The 20,734-nt window shown below is 36.2% G+C and overlaps 1 protein-coding gene across 3 annotated transcripts in view; it reads left to right on the top strand.

The window, feature by feature from the left end:
• Positions 1 to 20,734, top strand: part of Rpgr (retinitis pigmentosa GTPase regulator) — a 56,418-nt gene that overhangs the window by 19,690 nt on the left and 15,994 nt on the right. For 2 of the 3 annotated variants that reach the window (XM_071606852.1, XM_071606851.1), the window contains exons 9-13: positions 326 to 450; positions 2,042 to 2,227; positions 3,350 to 3,509; positions 9,011 to 9,108; positions 9,494 to 9,559. In XM_071606852.1, the coding sequence (XP_071462953.1) occupies positions 326 to 450; positions 2,042 to 2,227; positions 3,350 to 3,509; positions 9,011 to 9,108; positions 9,494 to 9,559 (635 nt within the window). Of the gene's footprint in view, positions 1 to 325; positions 451 to 2,041; positions 2,228 to 3,349; positions 3,510 to 9,010; positions 9,109 to 9,493; positions 9,560 to 11,830; positions 14,387 to 20,734 lie in introns of those variants that run through there. The other variant, XM_034635268.2, reaches the window with a different exon arrangement.

Below are 20,734 nucleotides of genomic sequence, written 5' to 3'. Positions count from 1 at the left end.
TCTCCTTGAGAATATGATGTACATCACAAGATCTCATGCTGTATTGTTGGTGTTCCATATAATTTCTTGCACCACAAGGCATCAACTTCACCAACCACCAGGGTTTAGTGATTTGTTCTCAGAATATCTACTGCATATTGTTATGCATAGGACCATAGAAATCAGTGTAAGTGGAAAGATCAATGGACCAGAGTATTCAATGTAGAATTTGATGGGAAAATTATAACTGCAGTGTGAATTAATATATTCATCTGATTATAAACAGATGAATGCAAGTAACACTTGTATAATTCTCCTTATTTAATTATTTATTTTTGCATTTTAGATGTAGGCCTTATGTATACTTTTGGAGATGGCCGACATGGAAAATTAGGACTTGGACTGGAGAATTTTACCAATCAATTCTTTCCAACTTTGTGCTCTAATTTTTTGAAATTTACAGTTCATTTGGTAAGGTTATCACATTCCCCTCCTTATGTTTTTTTATATTTCTATAATTGAGTCTTTCAGTATTTCATAGATAATACTTACCTTTGTGTTTATATTAGAGACTGTCATATATTTATCTACTCAATACAACTAGTTTCTAAAAGTCAAATTTCATACATTATGCCATTCTGAAAATCTGCCCCTTTCCTAATTTTCCTCCTTTAACATTTTCCTTTTTGTTGCAATCTTAACTCTTCTGCTGTATTTTCATTTGTCTCTTGAAACACAGTAGTATTCAGTAAATATTTGTGCAATTAAATGTTACTGAGACTCTCAAATCCTGTACCAGAGGAATCTGATAACAAATGAAGAGGTGTGAAAATGTTTTATTGACTAAATATTATTTAGATAAGAATGTGTGGCTTTAGTTTAACATTACCATCACACATTGTATGTCTATTGTTTCTAATACTTTTGCTAGTTAAGAGCTATATAGACTAGTGAAAATTCTGTTTATTTGACAATAATTTTACTTCTCCAAAGATGCATTGTCTCATACTATGGAGCACCATTTGTTGATTTGACTATGTGCAAGATACTGGATTAATTATTAGGAATACAGAGTATTCAGTGATGAAGAAACTAATCCTCATTCGTTGGGTTTATAATCTTACAGGGATTATCACTTCAAAAGGTGATAAATAAAATTGTTCATGAATTTTAAATTTGAAAATATTATAAAAGAAAGGTATAGTCAAAACACTATAAAATGGCTAGAATCTATGTATTAAAAATACTGGGGCCAGGTATAGTAATGCACCTCTGTAGTCCCAGTGACTCTGGAGGTTGAGGTGGGAGGATCACAAGTTCGAGGTCAGCCTGAGCAATTTAGTGAGACCCTATCACAAAATAAAAAATCAAAAGGGATGAGGGTATAACTCAGTAGTAAAGTGCCTCTGGGTTCAATCCTCAGTACCTCCCCCAAAATACACTATGGGATCTTTTTTTGGCATTTTCTTAGAAGCCATTGATATCTCAAAATTCTTTTTCATTGTTCCATCATTGTGAATTCTTGTTTTTCTCTAAGGTCTTTTAAGCTTTAAATGTAGAAAATATTCATGTAAAGAAAAAGCTTTGGATATATAATTATCTCAGGAGACTGTTTTATTCTTGGCTCATTTTATTTCCCAGTAGATCTTCTCTGAATAGTTTTTAAAAGTTTTTAATATTGCTCCCAGTTGAAAATACAACACCTTCTAACTTGTAATGAAACATGTAGTGACAAGTACTTTTTCCCTCTATGTTATGTTAAATGAAAGCAAATGGTGAATTAAACTTGTTCTAATTTTCAATTGTAGTGTTTAAAGAATATATACATTAATTCACATAGATATAATTCAGACATGTGATGTATACATGCACACTCACACATGTATATCTAAATGAAAAGAGGGAGAAGAGAGATTAAAAGAGAATCAGTGAGTCGGTCAGTTTAGGAAGTCTGCTGTGTAACACTAAGTAAATTTCTTGTAGCTGACCTGATAATTGTTACAAAATCCATTTGTGTTTGAATCCAATGTTGATTAATTTTTCTGTGGCTTTATGCTTGCAGGTTGCCTGTGGTGGATGTCACATGCTAGTTTTTGCCACTCCACGGCTCAATATATCAGGAGAAGTTGAATTTGATGAAATAAGTGATTCTTCCTCACCTGCAGCTAATTCTCTGTCCACCACTGATCTGACCTCAGGAAATTTACTGCATAGAACTTTATCAGCACGTCTGCGGCGAAGAGAGCGGGTACAGTTGTGGCCTATTCTATATAATAGTATTGTATAGCACTGCTAAGAAAACATGAAGAAAAAAATCTATTTTCTTTATAAAATCAAAGGCTTTTCTCAGATAAAATTGCTAATAAAGTGATTAGAGCTGAAGATTTTGGACTTTTAGAGTGAGTGCAGAATTAAGCCATTAAAGACACAAATTAGACAATTCAAATTATCATGGATAACCTCTGCTTGTAGACAGTGATAGTATACAAAGCATCCTTTTACAGACCTTTCTTACACCTCAGAGTAGATGCTACATTGTTTTTTTAACTTCATGTGATTCATCTTCTACTTTAACTTGTCACACCCTTTTTTCTATTATTGTAGTAAGAACATGAGATCTACCCATGTAACAGATTTTTAAGCATATAATACAGTATTATTAACATAGGCACAGCGCTATGTTGTACAGCACATCTCTAGGACTTCACCATCTTGCCTAATGCTATATTCTTTTATCTTTTAGTTAGACCTCATGTGGTGGAAGGTTATATACTATAAACTATGAAACATGAAAAACCAAGAAGGAATTTAGTTGGAGAAAAGGAATATTTTCTTTCAATTAAATTTAGAGATTCTCATGTGCTTTAAAATTACTGTTTCAGTGACACTTATACTTTTTTAAAAAATGAAAATGCCAAATATTTAAAGGAGAAATTCCTCTTTGAAAATTACTTTAAGTTCTTAAATTCTTTCCTTTTGGAGTAAAAGTTAAGTGTGACTTTTTATTTACAAAAAGTATATATGGAAAGGTTGAGAAATATTCCACCCATGTTTTGTAATTTTTTATATCTCATGAGCAAATTTTTGTTTCTATAAGAGAAAGCAGAGAAAACACACACACACACACACACATTTTTTTTCCCCAAAATGTGAAAAACAGGCTTTCCGATTGACAATTTAGAGCAACTAAGATACAGAAACAACAGAACAAAACGTTTTTGATCCCCTGGGGATTATTAAGAAGTGAATGTTATGGAATGTTGGTAGACTTTGGACTCTTTCTCTTAAATATTTTTAGCAACTGCAAGGAAATTTATGCCAATGTTATATATAACATCATTTGACAGATATTTATTATTTTATTTTAAAGGAGAAATCCCCAGAATCTATTCACATGGTTCGAACACTACCTCCATTAGAGGAGACTGCCTCAGTACCTTATTTTTCCCCTTCTTCAATCTCTTTCCCTGTGCCTATTAATTACCTCTCAGAGAAATGCACCTCTGACTTCACGGAGCCACTGGATCCAGGTAATACTTGTCACCCTGCCTGCTCTTAGGAGAAATGTGCCTTTTATTCCTATTGCTTTCATGTTTTATCTTAAGATGTTTTCTCCAGTTCATTAAATTGTTTCATCCCCAATTAGAGCCTGATATCACCCACTTGAACTCAAACCCAGAAATACCCTTACAAATACAAAGCACCATCAATGAATCTTGTAACCATAGCAGCATGTCTTTATAGAGTAATGGATAATATGCATGCCATTATTATATTACTTTCTATAAAACCTGAAGCAACTTCATGAAATAAGTGGGAATTATATTCTTTATTTTACAAATGAGAAAAGCTAGACCTGAAGAAATCAAGTGACTTACCCAAGGTCAGTCAGTTTATATCTGAAGTGGACAGGATTTGAATGCAGGTCTTCTGGATCTATGTCAAGTTCTGTATTTAAGCAGTGATTCATAGTGGTTAAAGCATGGGATATGGAATTAAAATTGATCTAGGGTTGCATGCCAGCTCTGACATTTATCAACTATGTGACTAAATCTAAGCCTCAGTTTCCTTATCATTTAATGATGCCTACTTCAGAGAATGATTTCAATGATTAAGTGATATCAGGCATGTAAAATATTTAGCATTGAGCTCATCACCTCTAGAAACCCCTAAATAAATATACTTATGATTATCAGTAACACCTCTATCTCAGTCCCTATTAGATATTCATGCTTTAAATTGTAATCCCAACTCTTTTACTACTATACACCTCTTCCACATGATTGTGTTCATAGACTTTATATCTTGAAGGAGTGTCTGTATGGTATTAGAGGGTGTATGCTTGGATGATGGGCGCAGGACCAGGAGATCAGAAGAAGTAGATTTGAAATTTAAGTAGATAAACCTGGCTAGGCTTGGTGGCACAGGCCCATATTCTGTGACTTGGGAAGCTGAAGGATCACAAATTTGAAGCCAGACTCAGCATCTTAGCAAGGCCCTAAGCAACTTAGAGAGACCCTATCTCAAAAACTAAAAAGGGATGGGGTATGTAGCTCTGTGATAAAGTGCCCCCTGGGTTCACTCCTCAGTACCAAAAAAGAAAAGAGAAAGATAAACCTGTACATTGGGAATTAAGAACCATGGCACATACTTTTTATTGTTTGCGATCTATCATCTAGACAGGACCTTGATAATGAGCTGAGTTTCTTCACCACAACTTTTGTATGTTGTTTTTTTAAGTCGTAGATGGACACGATACCTTCATTTTATTTATTTATTTTTATGTGGTGCTGAGGATTGAACCCAGTACCTCATATGTGCTAGGCAAGTGCCCTGCCACTGAGCTACAACCCTAATTCTCCTGTATGGTCTTTTTGAAATAAGAATCAGTGTCAAGGCTGAGTGCGGTGGCACACACCTGTAATCCCAGCAGCTTGGGAGGCTGAGGCAGGAGGATCACAAGTTCAAAACCAGCTTCAGAAACTTTGCAAGGCACTAAGCAACTCAGTGAGACCCTATCTCTAAATAAAATGCAAAAAAAAGGGGTGAGGATGTGGCTCAGTGGTTAAATGCCCCTGGGTTCAACCCCAGGACCCTCCACCCCCAAAAAAAATCAATGTCAAATGATGCTTTTCAGTCCTAGACATGGAAAGTATAGTAGTAGATTCTGACAAGCATTGTATACAGGGAAGAAAAGTATGTGGTTTGGGGAAAGAAAGTCATTTCCCACTTCAAGAGATTTAAATGTAAATATGTACATAATTTTGTACCTAGATCAAAAGGAAAAATTTCCCCTATCTTTTTGTGACTAATAAAACTTTCTTTATAATAAGTAGCTTATAAGTTATACTCAGTATATAATATGATTTGTTCTAAATTATTTGCAGACTTTTGTCTTTATAAGGGAAGAAAATGGATCAGGGTAGGTCTTGCTGAGAAGATGCCATTCATGCTAAAACATAAAGGATAAGAAATAGCCACATAAATTGACAGTAGTTGCATTCCTGGCAGAGAAAATAAGAGGCAAAGAAAAGGAAAGACCAGTAGGGCTCTAAAGTGAGGGAAAAGACAGAACAGGATGATGTTGGAGAAAAGACAGTGAAAAATTATTCCTCAGTTTATAGGCCAGAAAGAGCCTATTCAATTTGAATGGTTGTCTCTCTCTCTCTCTCTCTCTCTCTCTCTCTCTCTCTCTGTGTGTGTGTGTGTGTGTGTGTGTGTGTGTGTGTGTGTTAGTGTGTATGTCACTAGGGATGGAACCCAGGGATACTTTACTGCTCAGTTACATCCCCAGTCTTTTTTATTTTGAGACAGCGTCTCTCAGTTGCAGAGGCTGTCCTCAAACTTTGATCCTACTGCCTGAACCTACTTAGTAGCAGGAATTACTGGTGTGCACTACTGTGTCAAGCTTGAATGGTTTTAAATACAATAAAAAGCAATTAGTGGGTTTTAAAGAGTGGACTGATATGTTCCAATCCAATTGATATTTTAAAATGATCATTTCTACCTCCATGTGGATTCTAGGGAAGCCATATTAGAAGAAGAAGAAAAATACTTGTCAGATTTTTTTTTTTTTTGCAAGAGATAGCAATGTGTGGACCAAGGTCTTTGCAGTTGAGATGATATGTTTCAGACATATAACCAACTAGACTTGCTTATCATATTAATAGATTACACATAGGGATGACATAAAGGGAAGAATCAAGGGTAGTTCCTAAGCAATAGGATGATGGACAAGTTTGAGGAAGAAATTTAAGAATTGAGCCTGGGGTGTCTATGAGACACGCAAATGGAAATATTAAGCAGGCGGTTGAAAAATAGCCTAAAGTTCAGAAAAGAGCTCTGAACTAGTGATAAAATTTGGAAACCATCAGTAGAGAAATGGTATTTAAAATGTACAAAGTTGGTGAAATCAACAGAGAGTAGAGTCAGAAGAGAAGAGGGACCAGGATATAGACATAAGAATATTTATCTTTCTTGATCTCATCAGTCAGTAAGAGAGGAGGAGGAGGAAAATTAGGAAAAAGTAGAGGCATGAATGCAAATCTCTGCTCAAAGATTAAGGGAAAAGAACTCAAAGAAACATCCAGTGCATTTGGTATCCTGGAGATTACTGGTGACCTCAACAAAGAGCAGTTCCAGGGAAAGATCACAGAAGCCAGAATGATAAGTATTAAAGCATGAATAGGGAATGAGGAAGTGAAGAGGAGATAGGCTGTGTAGATCATTATTTTGCTTATTTGGTCATGAGATAGTCCAGAACACTTGGCAGGCAGCTAGAGGGAACTGTGGGATCCATGGGAAAAACTGGAACACATGTGTATACCTATAATCAGGAGATCTTGGTAGTCCTAGGAGACAAAAGCTCTTGGAAGACAGAAGAGGCTGGCATACAGAGCAGTCTTTGGTAATAGGAAAGACATTTTACATTAACAGGAAAATGAGAACTTGGGCACAAATTTAGGTAATAGTATATGTTGGTGAGAAGATCAAGCACATCATATTTAGTTATTTCTGTTTTCTCATCTGAGACAAAGCCATCAGCTTAAAAAAAGCTACTCTATTTTCTAAACCTACATTTTCTTACCTCCAGTATATCCAGTGTAACACTTTTCACATTAATCTCCCTTAAGTCCAGTTCAGATCCTATCTGCTCCACTGTCTTCAGAGGATCCCTGATATTTATGAAAATAAATGTTTCCTTATAACTCCCAACTGCTTTTCTGGCTCTCTCTCTCTCCCTCAGTAACCTTTTTTTCTTATAACCTCTATTTAAATCAGGAGTCTGGAAACTATGACCCATGGACCAAATCTAGCCAGCCACCTGTTTTTGTAAATAAACTTTTATTTGAACCCATTCATACCCATTCCTTCATGTGTTGTCTATGGCTGTTTCATTCTACAATGTCAGAGGTTAAGTTAGGACAGAGACTGTATGGCTCACAAATCATAAGATATTTACTGTGTGGTCTTTTAGAGAAAAAAAAAATGTAACCCCTGATTTTGATCAAACTGAGCAATTCAGAGTCTGACTTACTGGAAAGAACATGGGCTATGGAGTTACATAGACCTGAGATTGACATTAGGTACCATAATGGTAAATTAAGTATACTTTTCTCATTCGTAAAATGAGAATATAATGTTTAACCTTTCTTGTTATCATAGGATTAATCCAACACACAAAAGAGTATATGTTCTTAGGACATTGGCAGCCTTCAACACAAGTTGCTTCCTTCCATGTGCTTCTCTTCCTACTCCTTGGCTTTATTAGGAATGGGAATTCATTTATTCCCTTTCCAGCTCTATCTCTGCCTGCCTCTCAGAACACTACTCATCCTTCCATGCACCTCTTTAGTGAAACCATTCCTGATTCCCAACATTCATGTGTGATTTCTCTTTCCTCTATGTTTTTATATTCCCTTGATAATTACTACTTCTTAATGAACTTATAGTCTATGTATATCAACATCTATTGTAAAACTTAAATATAGATAATGAACAACAAAAGAATTAGCAGTTAAAATTTAAGTTACTGTCTCTGCATATTACAACACATGGAATAGATACAAAATGAGTACTTGCTCATGGAGTTGAATAGATTTAAAATGGAGAGATCAGTGTGGACTGGCATTTGTAGTTAAGACTTCATTTAAGAAACTCCCCTCAAATAAATGGACAGGTGATCAAAGAGGATATAGTGAGAAACTTTAGAAAAATGTAAGGTCAAATAGAGCTTATGACTTTTAATTTTCTGCTTTATGATATAATAACTTGCCATTTTCTGTGAAAGGTACTTGAGATAGTTATTTGTTGCTACATTTAAAAATGACCATAAAACTTAGCAAGTTAAAATGACAGACACTATTTCACATAGTTTCTGAGAGTCAAGAATCCAGGATCACATTAACTGGGTAATTCTGGCTCAGGCTCACTCATCGAGTTAAAGTCACACTGTCATACAGGGCTCTAGTTGAATTTCCAGCTCATTCATGTTGCCATTGGCAGAGGGCTTCCTGTACTCTTCACATAGGCTTCTATGTAAAGATGCTCACAAAGTGGCTTCCTCCAGAGCAAGTGATCCAAAAGAGAGAACATGCATGCATGTAGCAAAGCAGAGCTAGAATGACATCATAGTTATGTCTGCTTTATTTAATTGGCCATACAGCCTGATATGATGTATAGGGGAGCTACACTGGGGTAAAAAGCCAGGAATATATGGGTGATTGGGACCTTTCTTGGGGCTAGCATCCAGTGCTCAATATGTGGGTTGTAGGTATCCCAAAGGAACAGTATTAACCTGTCCATATGAATGATACAGTTATTATCTAATTGGTGTCAAAGTTCTTAAACCTTGAAAAAGAGATTTTAAAACACATTATCACTGTGGTTGACTTCTATTCAGCTCCCCTGACATTAAATCAAAGGACCTTTGGTAAAATTGTACTCACACTTTGTATTATAGAATTTCTGTCTAGTTGCTTTTTATATTTCTATTGAAATCTGGATTTCCTTTTTCCTTCTCATCATTCAGACTTTTTTCAAGATAACATGACCAAAGAGAAAGAGACAGAAAATTCTTCAGCAGCAGATTCAGAAAGCCTTGAAGAAACTAATGATATCTTAAATATGGTAATGATTCTGTATCTATGTAGATGAGTTTGGTATAAATTTTGGTTCATGTGTTGTGTGAACATGTATGTATATGTCTTCTATATTCTCGTGCACAAAAAAACTATTTCTTTGGTTTTGCTAATTTTAACCAACTTTATTGGTTAAAAATTAGCAAACAAAGTTTAATTAATGTATGATAAAATTTATTTCTATCTTAACACCATTAGCATGGCAATTGAGAGTAGATTATATTACTGTCTGAACTGTTTGGCATTCATTTTACTGTGTGTGTGTGTGTGTGTGTGTGTGTGTGTGTATTTAGAATGCACGATCATATATATAGCCTGCATTAGCCTATATATAGTCTATATTTTTGAGAACATATACTTCTTTTTTATTTCAGACACATATGATGAACCTGAATTCTGATGACAAGTCATTAACATTTTCGCCAATTCAAAAACAAAAGGTATAATATAGAGAGTTATTTTTATTATGGTAGGTAAGAACAGTTTAAATTATTTTGCTTTGAAAAGTTTCTGGGAAGACCACAAGAAAGGTAAGTATTCATTTATTTAAGAATTTAAAGGACAGAGGAGCACAATGTAGATGACCTCCATTTGGCTTGTTCTGTTGGTATGTATTTTCTGTGATGCAGCAAGAATGCTAGAATTTCATTACTGAAATTTGTTCTTTGGAGTTACTAACTTAAGTTGTGATAATTATATTTTCTTCTGTCTAGCAATAGTTCATAATTGTATTTCTTACTTATAGAAAGAGGCCACTGTTTATCAGAGTCTGACTGGTTGAATATGACTTTGGGTGAATTACTATGCTGACTTTACTGGGTGATATTAACATTTTTTTCTAGGTCTGCTATTTTGTGATTTCAGTAAAAAATATTTGATAATCACTTCTAATTTTTAGATTTGTCTTTTTAATTTATCAAGGAATGGATAGCATAAAACATGATTAAAATAAATATTTGGAAACTCGAGACTGTTTATGGGTGAAAAGGAGACCTTTACTGAATAACAAATAGCAAGAGGAAGGAGTAGTCTATGTCTTCCACAACCCTGGAGAAATAAAGGCCTTCCGTTAGATTTTTTGCTTTCCCTGGCTTTAAGAACTAGTGGGATAAAAGGATGAGGAGTTTGGAGATTAGGAAAATAAAGCAGAGAAATGTAAATTAAAGGAAGGAGGCTGTAAAAAACATTTTCTATTTCTAGTGTCTTTGCCATATTAAGATAAAAATTCTTCAAACCAAAGCCACTGAAATGAAAGAGCATCTTGATAAATCATAAAAATTTAGAGCCAGTCTTCATTAGTCCTGTGTATATCAGTGAGAGTCATGGTGAATAACAGCATGCCTTTGAATATGGCTTCCACCGCAGTTGTGGAAGCTCAATGAATGTTAACTGCTTTAGTTACTGACTATACTTCCATCTTTCCTCTTTCCTTTCTCTGCTCTTAGACTCTGGGCTCTGCCTCTTCTGGGCTGCCTTACTGTTCTGGGAAAAGAAAGGCACATACATTTAGAAATCAGTTCTGACTGTTGGGCCTGTTTCTCTTAGGGCTCTGGAAAGAACTTTCAAGTTTTAGCACTTTTGAAATGACAGACCTAGAACATAATAGAAAAGTACTTCCTTTTAAGCTGATATGTATTTCATACTTTAGATAGTCCTTTTAAGTTTAGGCTCTATCAGGCCTACTTTAGTGAGTAAAACATATTTGTTATACCATTTCTCTATATCAGTTTGTTAATTCATAACTTGTCCTGTTTTAATTATTTCTTTGGTAAAAGTTGAACCTCTTCCTATGCCTTAACACTCATCACAATTTATAAAATTTGATTTTGTGAGCTTTTACCATCCAGAGATCCAAATTCATCAAATATTTGAATTAATTAACTTGTAGAATTTAGGTCAACAATTTGGTTTTGCCTTATTTTGTTCAGCAGGAAATTATTTTTATATTGTTGATATATCATTCAAATCTCAATGTGTGATTTCATAGTTTTTACCTAAATCTTACATTTTGCCCTAAGTATTTTTTCTTTTTAGTGATTTTTCATGTTTACAAATTATTTTAAAGAATATAATAGGGTAAAACTTTTGAAAATTCATACAAATATTTTGTTTAGGAAAGAAAAATATTGTTATTAGCTTATAGATTTAAAAAAATTTCATGTGCAGTTTTCCTTTTTTCTTCTAAAAATAAGCTACTCATTTTTTTCAGTTTTAAAAATTTTCATATATTGATTAATTTTGTGGATTTCATGAACTCAAAGACTAATCAAAATTTGGAAATTAAAAATGATAGAGAAGGTGGAAAAATTATACTGAAATGATTCATGCAAGTGCGGTGTAAATTTTGAAATAGCATCTTGCAAAATCAATCTAGAAATGTCATAATGTAAGTATTTACTCCAATTGAGAAAAAGGGTAGATAATAAATATTGGAATTGTGATTGGCAGAATTAAGGCACATGATTAAAACTGAAAGCTAAACAAACACAGATACATGTTACTAAGTCAAAATTAGATATACTGGAGACCTAGAAAGTGGTATAAGTTATTCCTAAAGAAAATAAAACCTCAGAAAAATATCTGATATTTTTATTCTATCTGGACATTTTTATTCTACTTTTAAAAATGTAAAATTGTAGCAGTAATTTATAGAAGAAAAGTTGCCATTGTCAACTAATAGTAGTATGATGATTACTTCAAAAAATTTACAGAAACAAGAAGCAGTTGACCAATTGATTCAGCATGCAGCTTGTACTGAAAATGATGATGATAGTAATGAATATGAATATGAAGAGGTATCAAAAATGAAAGAAGGGAAAGCATATAAGGAACAGGTAGATGAAGGGATCTTCATGATGCAAGCAGCTAAGACTATGGAAACGTTTACAGATGAGGAAGTAGATAATGACTCAGACCAGGAGGACCCTGAGGCCAACATCAATGAAGAGGGCTTGCAAAAAGAGATATTTAGACATGAGAGTAAAAGTGAGGTTGATGAACTTGATACTAAGGACACAGAAAAGGAAAGTGATGGAGAAGAAATAGTGTCTGAGAAGAAAACTGAGCTGATGGAAATGGCAGGTCTGAAAGATATACAAGAAAGAAAAGAGAATATAGAATGTTTACCATATGATATGTTCTTTGATGAGTTACCAGAAAAAGATGTGAATTTTGAGGATGAAGACGACAAAGGCTTTACTCAGGAAAGGAAAAGTAGGCAGCAAGATATGATCTTTGACCCTGAAAGAGAATTGATAGAAGAGCCAGACAGTTACATGGAATGTGAAAGCCAGAGACAGATGGGTACAGCCGACATATTGGATCAGCCCGAGTCAATAGAATTTGATAGTGAAGAGAAAGAGGATGAACTGGAAACTGATCATCACATGTGGTTCAGCAGAAAATATGTCGAACAAGGACTCGAGACTGAACCCAGAGTATCCAGATTCATGACAAAATATGATTATAAATGTGACCACTTGTCAGAGATACCAGAGGAGCAGGAAGGAACAGAGGATTCAGAAGGAAGTGGAATAGAGGAGCAAGTGGTAGAGGCACATAAGGAAAATGTGGAGGTGGAAGGAGAAACAAAGGAGGAGGAAGCAGGAACCCTGTCAGATGACCTTTCAAACAGAGCAGAGGTGAGTGAAGGCAAGGGAGAGGCAGAGGATGGGACTGAAGGTGAAAGGAACCAAATCTATGAGGAGGGTAGTTCAGAAGTGGAACAATGGCATGGGAAGGAGGAAGGGGAGAAAGATGGAGGAAGAGGAAAAATGGAGAGTCTGGATAAGGAAGGCAAGTACCTAAAAGAGGAGGAGGAGTGGGAGAAAAGAGATGAGGTAAAACAGAAGAAAAAGGAGGGGGACAAAGGCCACCAGGAAGAAAGAAACCAAGAGATGGAGGAAGGAGAATGGGAGGAGCAAGAAGAAGAGGAGGAAAGAGAGGAGGAGCAAGGAGAACAGGAGGAAAGGGAGGAGGAGCAAGGAGAGCAGGAGGAAAGGGAGGAGAAGCAAGGAGAGCAGGAGGAGGGGCAAGGAGAGGAAGAAGAGGAGGATGGGAAGAAGAAAAAGGGAGAGGGAAAAGAAAGAGCAGAAGAGGAAGGAGAAAGTGAAGAGGAAGGAGAAGGGGGAAAGGAGAAAGAAGATGGAGAAAAGAATGGAGGGGAGGAAAGAGATAGAGAAAAAGAGAAAGAGGAGGGGAAGGAAGAGGAAGGAGATGGGGAAACAGAGGAAGGAGAGAGGGTAGAGAAAGAAAGAAAGGGAAAAGAGGAAGAAGATGAAGAGGAAGGAGAGGGCAAAGAAGGAGAAGAGGAAGGGGAAAATGAAGGAGAGGGAGAAGAGGAACAAGGTGAAGAGGAAGGAGAAGGGGAAAGTGAGGGAAATAGGGAAGAGGAAGAAGGAGAGGGGGAAGAGGAAGGAGAAGAGGAAAATGGGGAAGAAGAGGAAACTGGGGAAGAAGGGGAGCAAGGTAAAGAGGAAAGAGAAGGGGAAGATGAGGAAGGAGAGGGAGAAGAGGAAAGTGAAGAAGGAGAGAGGGAAGAAGAGGAAGGAGAGGGGGAAGAGGAGGAGGAAGAGGAAGGAGATGGGGGAGAGGAGGAAGAGGAAGGAGAGGAGGAAGACGAGGAAGGAGAGGGGGAAGAGGAGGAAGAGGAAGGAGAGGGGGAAGAGGAGGAAGAGGAAGGAGAGGAGGAAGAGGAAGGAGAGGGGGAAGAGGAGGAGGAAGAGGAAGGAGAGGGGGAAGAGGAAGAAGATGAAGGAGAGAGGGAAGAAGAGGAAGGAGAGGAAGAAAATGAAGGAGAGGGGGAAAGCGAGGAAGGAGATGGGGAAGAGGAAGGAGGAGAAGGGGAAAATGAAGGAGAGGAGGAAGAAGAGGAAGGAGAAGAGGAAAATGAAGGAAAGGGGGAAGAAGAAAGGGAAGGAGAGGGAGAAGAGGAAGGGGAGAATAGGGAAAGGAAGGAGAGGGAAGGGGAGGAGGAAGAAGAGGTAGACAATGAGGAAAAAGAGGGGAAATACCAGGAAATGGGTGAAAAAGAGAAGGAAAGTCAGGGTAACAGAAAAGAGTCCAAAAAAGAGAGCAAAACAAAAGGATCTATGAAATGTGACAGACATAGAACATATCAAAAAAAGTCTGTTACTAACTCACAGGGAAAGGGGAAAGAGCAGAGGTTCAAAAGGCCAGTGCAGTCAAAACAACTTTTAGAGAATGGGCCACCAGGTTCCAAAAAATTCTGGAATAATGTATTACCACATTATTTGGAATTAAAGTAATAGACTTTAAATTTGACCTGATTATGGCCAGCTAAATCATTTGAACACCTTGCATGCGATTGGCACTCATTTTACTAAAAACTGATTTTGTATTGTGGTTATTTTACATGTGGTAAAGAAGCAACTGATGCAGGTTGTGTTAAGGGGTCAAAGGCAGAAGGAGGGCACTGCAAAATTAGTTTCTTCTAAACTGGCATCTCATTGTAGTTTTGCCCCAAATTATAAATTTATAACCAGAAAATATTAAAAGACCATAACAGATAATTGACATTATATTTTCATCATTAAGTCACATTTTGGAAATAGAAATATACTGCAAGAGTATTTTGTTTGTATTAATAATCAGACCATTAAAAAATAGTATAGATTCTTAAGGGCTATCAGAATTTCTGAGTTCTTATACGTATGTTAGCACATATTTTTCAGTCTGTGTCTACAAAGTGACAGCTGTGTTCAGGGCTTACATCCTAATTGAGCTCTCCATTTCATTAGTATACCTAATAAAATGGAGATTTACTTAAATGTGTAATCTGAAAGTATGTATAACTTTTAAGTGTTTATCAGATGGGCAAAGTGATTCAGTAAGCTCATTTCCTCATTCATGAAATAGAGTGGATGAGATGATATAACTATGGTCTTTTCTAATTCTTAACATTCTTTCCATTCTGACAAGCAGATTTGCTCTATTGTTTTTGTTATTTGTATAATAAGTTTTTAAGGAAGAAAAATATATACTTTAAAGTTAACTTAAGTTTTTATAAATTTTTGTTTTCTTCTCTTAACAAGTTTGTTGGCTTTAATGTCTCTTGTCTTCTGTATTTCTAAACTATCATTTCTGAGCTCTAACTATACTGTCAGAACCTTCGAACTCAGTGTCTGTTACCTGCCCTGTATGTACTCTTCATTGACTATCCTGTAATTCTCAGTTTGTCTATTGCATATCAGGATGTTTCCAGTAAAATAAAGATTTAATGTATACAGTCAGTAATTGTGTGTGAAAAGAAACTGTCTAGTACTAGATATTGAATTTTAAAGAGGCTAAAGTAGATTTAGACTAATTTCCACTAGAGTAATTTTAGTCTTCCCATAAATTTTCAGTGTATAAAATGCAGTTAGTTTGATTGTTGTGTATTTATTGCTCCCTTTTCAACTGATTTCCTTTCCCAGTCACTTCCATATTTTGGACATGAGGGATTTCTTATATTTTAATCAAAGAAGATTTTGATGGTAAACTTCCTATGAAATTTGTGTAGATGAATACTTTGCACATTCGATTCTCTTAGGTAAAAATGAAAAAGAGAAGAAAGACTAGAATCAAAGTGAAGAATTTTCTAGAAACAGCTATAAATTGTCTCTTAACTGCTGGAATCTCTGGTAACTTCCCATATCTAACCAAATACATTGATTTGGCATTGCAGCCCTCAACCAAATTCTACCACATTCATTAAGTGTTTGAGAAGTGGGATTAATAATACTGTAATAAAATTTATGTGCCAAACATGGTTATTGAAAAAGTAGACTTAAAGTGATTAAGTAAGATGGATGATAGAGACAGAGTTCAAAAGGAAGCCCATAAAGGAACTCAAGGGAGATGAGAAACTCTAAACTCAAGTTACTAAACTTAAAGGTAGCGGCATTCATCTTCTGCCGCAGTCTGGCTGGGCACAAAATCACGAGCCACCACACAGCTTGTAGATTCAAACAGCAACTCTTTATTCCTGAACTCACACCAGCCGTCTACAATCACGTTCTGGGGAAATCCACGTTCTCTGCCCAAAATCCACCTCCACTGGGCTTCTATCTCCCAAAATATACTGTCTGAATCCCGTGAGAACTCAAGGGGAACTCAGGCAGCAGGATACGCCCTATTCCCAGCAGGAATAATCTTAAACCTGGAACGCCCTAAACCCGATTATCCTAAACTGGAAACATCCTAATCCGCCCTGGTCCTTGAGCAAGGTCACCTACATGTAATGTCACTGCAAAATGGGGTACACTGGCAAGGAAATTGTCATACCTACTTGGCTAATGGCTCCCAGCAATCTTCCAATTAAGAGATAACCGGCCAGCAATACTGAAATCATGTTCTAATGTGTGCACGTATTAGTATTTCAGCTGGTCTGGATATCCACTTTTAGACAACATTTCTTACCATTTCTTTCCATTTCCATGGCCAAAAACTTAGAAGCAGTAGTTTCTATAGGGATAATGTTCTGGTCAAAATCAGTATACTAGTCATTTTGAGGCCAAGGCCCTGCTTCTAGATTTGTACTTTAAAGCTATATGAATTTGAGCCAGTTTTTTTTTAACCTTTTCAGGCTTTGGTTTCTTTACCTGGAAAAGTATGGAATTAGAATGGGCAAGTTAAGTAATTCTATAGGAATGCTAAGTGTTCCTTACCAACTACAGCTTTGTCAGAACCAGAATTGCTGGTATCTCTTTTTCTCAGAAAAAAAGTCTCAATCACCAAAATCATCCCACCTTCAAGCATACTAACAGTTAGACTAAACTAAGCATGCAAACTTTCAGTGCCCACTACTCAATGAACATTTATTTAATCATGTATGTGGCAGGCCTCCTGCCCTCTGAAGTTTATGGAAGGGAGTTTGTTGCTAGTTAGTGGTGGGATGGTGTGGGTAAAAGAACCGAGACCTTTATGAATAGAAGGGATTTGATTATTTATAAATATTATATATATAAATTGCATATTTGTAAATATTATATAAAGATAAGGAGAGAAAGGAAAGGAAGTTAAGAATGAGACCACATTGCCCCTCATGAATTAACACTTGGTTACCTAGATTAAAATCACTGGTTGCTTCTTTATCATTCCTATCTGCTGGTTTCTTGAGCTTTTACTATAGCTTATCACTGGTCATTACTGAGGGAAGTATAAGTTATATATGTAGAATCCATTGAGTTACTATTTCCTAATAAGGACTTTGGCAGAAAAAGACTTTTTAAGGTAAGCTGCTGAGGAGTACTGGCAGAAGCACCTGCTGCTGCTGAACAGCAGCACTTGAGGTGAGTGCAATTGAAATGTCTTTTGTTAATTCATGATAGAGATAAACTGCTCTTCATGTGTATATAAAAAATAAAATGTGCACCCAGAAGAAGGTGCTGTAGTTCCTTCCTTTATTCTTTTCATTGTGCAAATTCAGTTCCAGTACCTGAATCATGGCTTAATATTTGGTACCTATTCATTCAACAAATACTTATGTACCAAACACCAAAAAGCAACGGAAGCTTCCCCAAGTCAGGTCAATCTCAAAAAGTGAGAACAGTTTACAATCCACCTCTTGTGGCCCTCTTAGCTCTCGGGGACTTTAGGTATATATTTCTCCAAAGGACATCAGGGAACACCAAGGCAGCTCTGCCTTAACTGTTTCTTAACTGTGCTATTTGTTTCCCGGTACCCCTGTGTTCTTTGCCAGGACTGCCCAGACAAAAATATGACCCCCAAAACAACTCTATGACTTTTTTCTTCCATTAAATTACTTAATGAGTAAGAAGAAAAGGTTTTCATGTTTTGGGTATGCAGGGAGTAAGATGTGGTTCCTGATCTCAAGGAACTCTGTAGTCTGAATGGGAACTTAGTGTTTGGCATGGAAGTTCAGCTGCTAGACAATGGTTAGGAAAGAGCTTCCTAGGAACAAGTGGGAAAACTTGAACTGAGTCATGTCAAATAAAACAATCAGGTAAACAAGTCAAGGAGATATGAGGACTTTCCAGGCTGATGAGAGTCATGAGAATGTTTGAAGTAATGACAGCCTAGGGTATACTTTGGTCTTAGAAATAAAGAGGCAAAGGGCCTGATATGTTTGTTAACCAAGATGTTAAAGGTTTTTTGTGTGATCATTCTAGTAGCAATATGGAAGATGGATTTGAAGAGGACAGGATGAGTTGGGAGTCCCAGTTAAGAGGCAGTTGTTGTAACCAGACAAAGAATGAAGAGGGCCTGGAATAAGATCGGGAGGATGAAGACAGGGACATTTGCAAGGAATGGAATCAGTTCTAAACTTAAAAATATAAATATCAGGCATAGAGTGCTCCTGGCATATTTATCAGTTTAGAAAGGGAAATATATATTCTGAAGACTTGGATACTTTGAGGAAAATATTCTAAATTTTTGTTTAATAATTTGTACAGTGGTACATAAGAATGTTATTGGCAGGATCTTATGAACCACAAGAAGAGTCTGTGATACTTTAAATATCAGTGTTGGAGGGGAAAAATAGTTGTGAGGGCAGCCCATATGATCTTCAAATTATTTGGGAAGAGTTGGGAAATAATACGGGTTCTAGGGTCCAGACCTGAATTCAAATCTCAGCCTTCCACTGATTAGCCCTGCGTCCCTGGAAAAGGTTTCTAGTTATTGTTTTGTTTACCTTTCTGAGTCTTATTTCCTCTTTTAATAAAGGAGGGGTCCTTTGATCAAAGTACTTAGTACATGAAGTATGTTATGGGCGCTCAGCAATAGTATTCTGTATCACTGTAATTATCGTTTCTGATCATACCAAGTCACACACAAAGGTACAGTCAGGAATTTTCAAGTCACTGACTGATGTGCATGAGTTTAGTCCTATGAACTTGGCTTTTGTTTAAATACAATATACCAACCAAAAATGACTTATGGGAATAGATCTTTGGGAATAAATTAGATTATAATATTGATAACCCTTTAGCAAGAGGTGGAGTGAAACTACTTTTATACACCATTACATGGGTCCCCCTCCATGTTTGAAGTGCAGTGAAAGGCTGATCACACTCGAGTGGTTAACCTAAAATGTAGGTGTTAGTGCTGTCACACAACAGATTTTCCTGTGTACCAACATTATTGTCAAATTATATAAAGTAATTAGCACAGAAAGTATGATCATGCATCATATATTTGTCTAAGATACAAAAAGGAAATAAATTGTCTAAAGAAAAAGAGAGGGAAATAAAGAATAAATCTGAAAATGCCAATCAGCAGGAAGGTCTGTATCTTTCAGAGTTAAATTACAATACATTCAGCAATTAAAATACAGAATTAAGAATAGAATAAGAGATTGGTGCCTAGAAAGAAGGAAGACTTAAGAGATTTTAAAATGGTATCAAGACAAGAATTTGGAAGTCACAACTGGTAGCCCATGAGTGTGATCTGCCCTATGTACACAGTGATTTTTTAAAAATTTGGATTGGTTGCCAATGTTGAAATATTAGTTGGACTTCGCTTGGAAAGACTGAGTGCCTAGGAGCATCATTCTCTGGGGCAACCCTAGCCTGAAGTAGAGTCAAGACTGACACACCCCCAATTTGCTAAGGTCCCATGGATACTTCTAACAGGTATGCAGCTGCCTTCTCATATGCTTAGCTGCAGGACTCCTGGCTCAGAAGAAAAGGATGTATGGATGAGGGTAGAATAAATATAAGGGTACTTTAAATAAACTATTTTGTAATGACAAGATCTAGGACATAAGGGAAAAAAATGTCCAACTTTCTTATTTTTTGCCAGTCCTCAGTGCACACTAGAAATATTCTTTATGGAGGGACCTGTATAAAATAACTAATATTTATGTACAATATATACACTATTTACTCATGTTATTTTTGTGTAAGTAGTCTTTTTAATCTTTACGCAAACACTCCGAATAAGGTGTTGCTAATGTTATTTTCCCATTTTACAGATAGCCTGTAAAGTACATTGATTAGGTGTCATGCTGAGGCCGTGAGTGATAGAATAAGGCTTAGAAAACAGTGCTTAAACCTTTGTATTTAATGTCCTTCCTACTTCCTCACTACTACCTTGGTAATTTCTAGTGTAGTTAAAACATGAAGGCTTGGGGTGTAACTCAGTGGTAGAGCATGTGCCTAGCATGCACAAGGCCCTGGTTCAGTCCCCAGTGCCATACAGACACACACCCAAACACACAAAGAAAAAAAACAAAACTTATCCTTAAAAAAACCCTGAACTTAAAGTTTAAAAATAAAGACATTTTCCTGACAGATATAACTTAAGATGCAAATGTTTAGGGCTATAATAACCTATTTGGAAAAAGTTCACTGAGTGACATGGAAGCATATCACAAATACAGAATTATAGCACAGAATTTTATGCTTTATAATTTTGTGTAATTTAGGGTTCTTTTAACTGTATAAAACTATACTATACACAAAATGCATATCCCATACATACATAGTTTAATGTATTTTTCACAAACTGAACACACGTTACAAACTAATCAGCATCCAAATCAAGAAAAAGCATACTATCAACTCCCCAGAAGCTCCCTTCCAGTCTTTTACCATTCCCCCCCCCCCAAGGGTAACCACTATGCTGATTTCTGACACCAATCTCTAGTTCTT

Source organism: Marmota flaviventris, chromosome X, assembly GCF_047511675.1.
Source record: "Marmota flaviventris isolate mMarFla1 chromosome X, mMarFla1.hap1, whole genome shotgun sequence".
NCBI lineage: Eukaryota > Metazoa > Chordata > Mammalia > Rodentia > Sciuridae > Marmota > Marmota flaviventris.
This window is presented reverse-complemented; position numbering and strand designations above follow the sequence as displayed.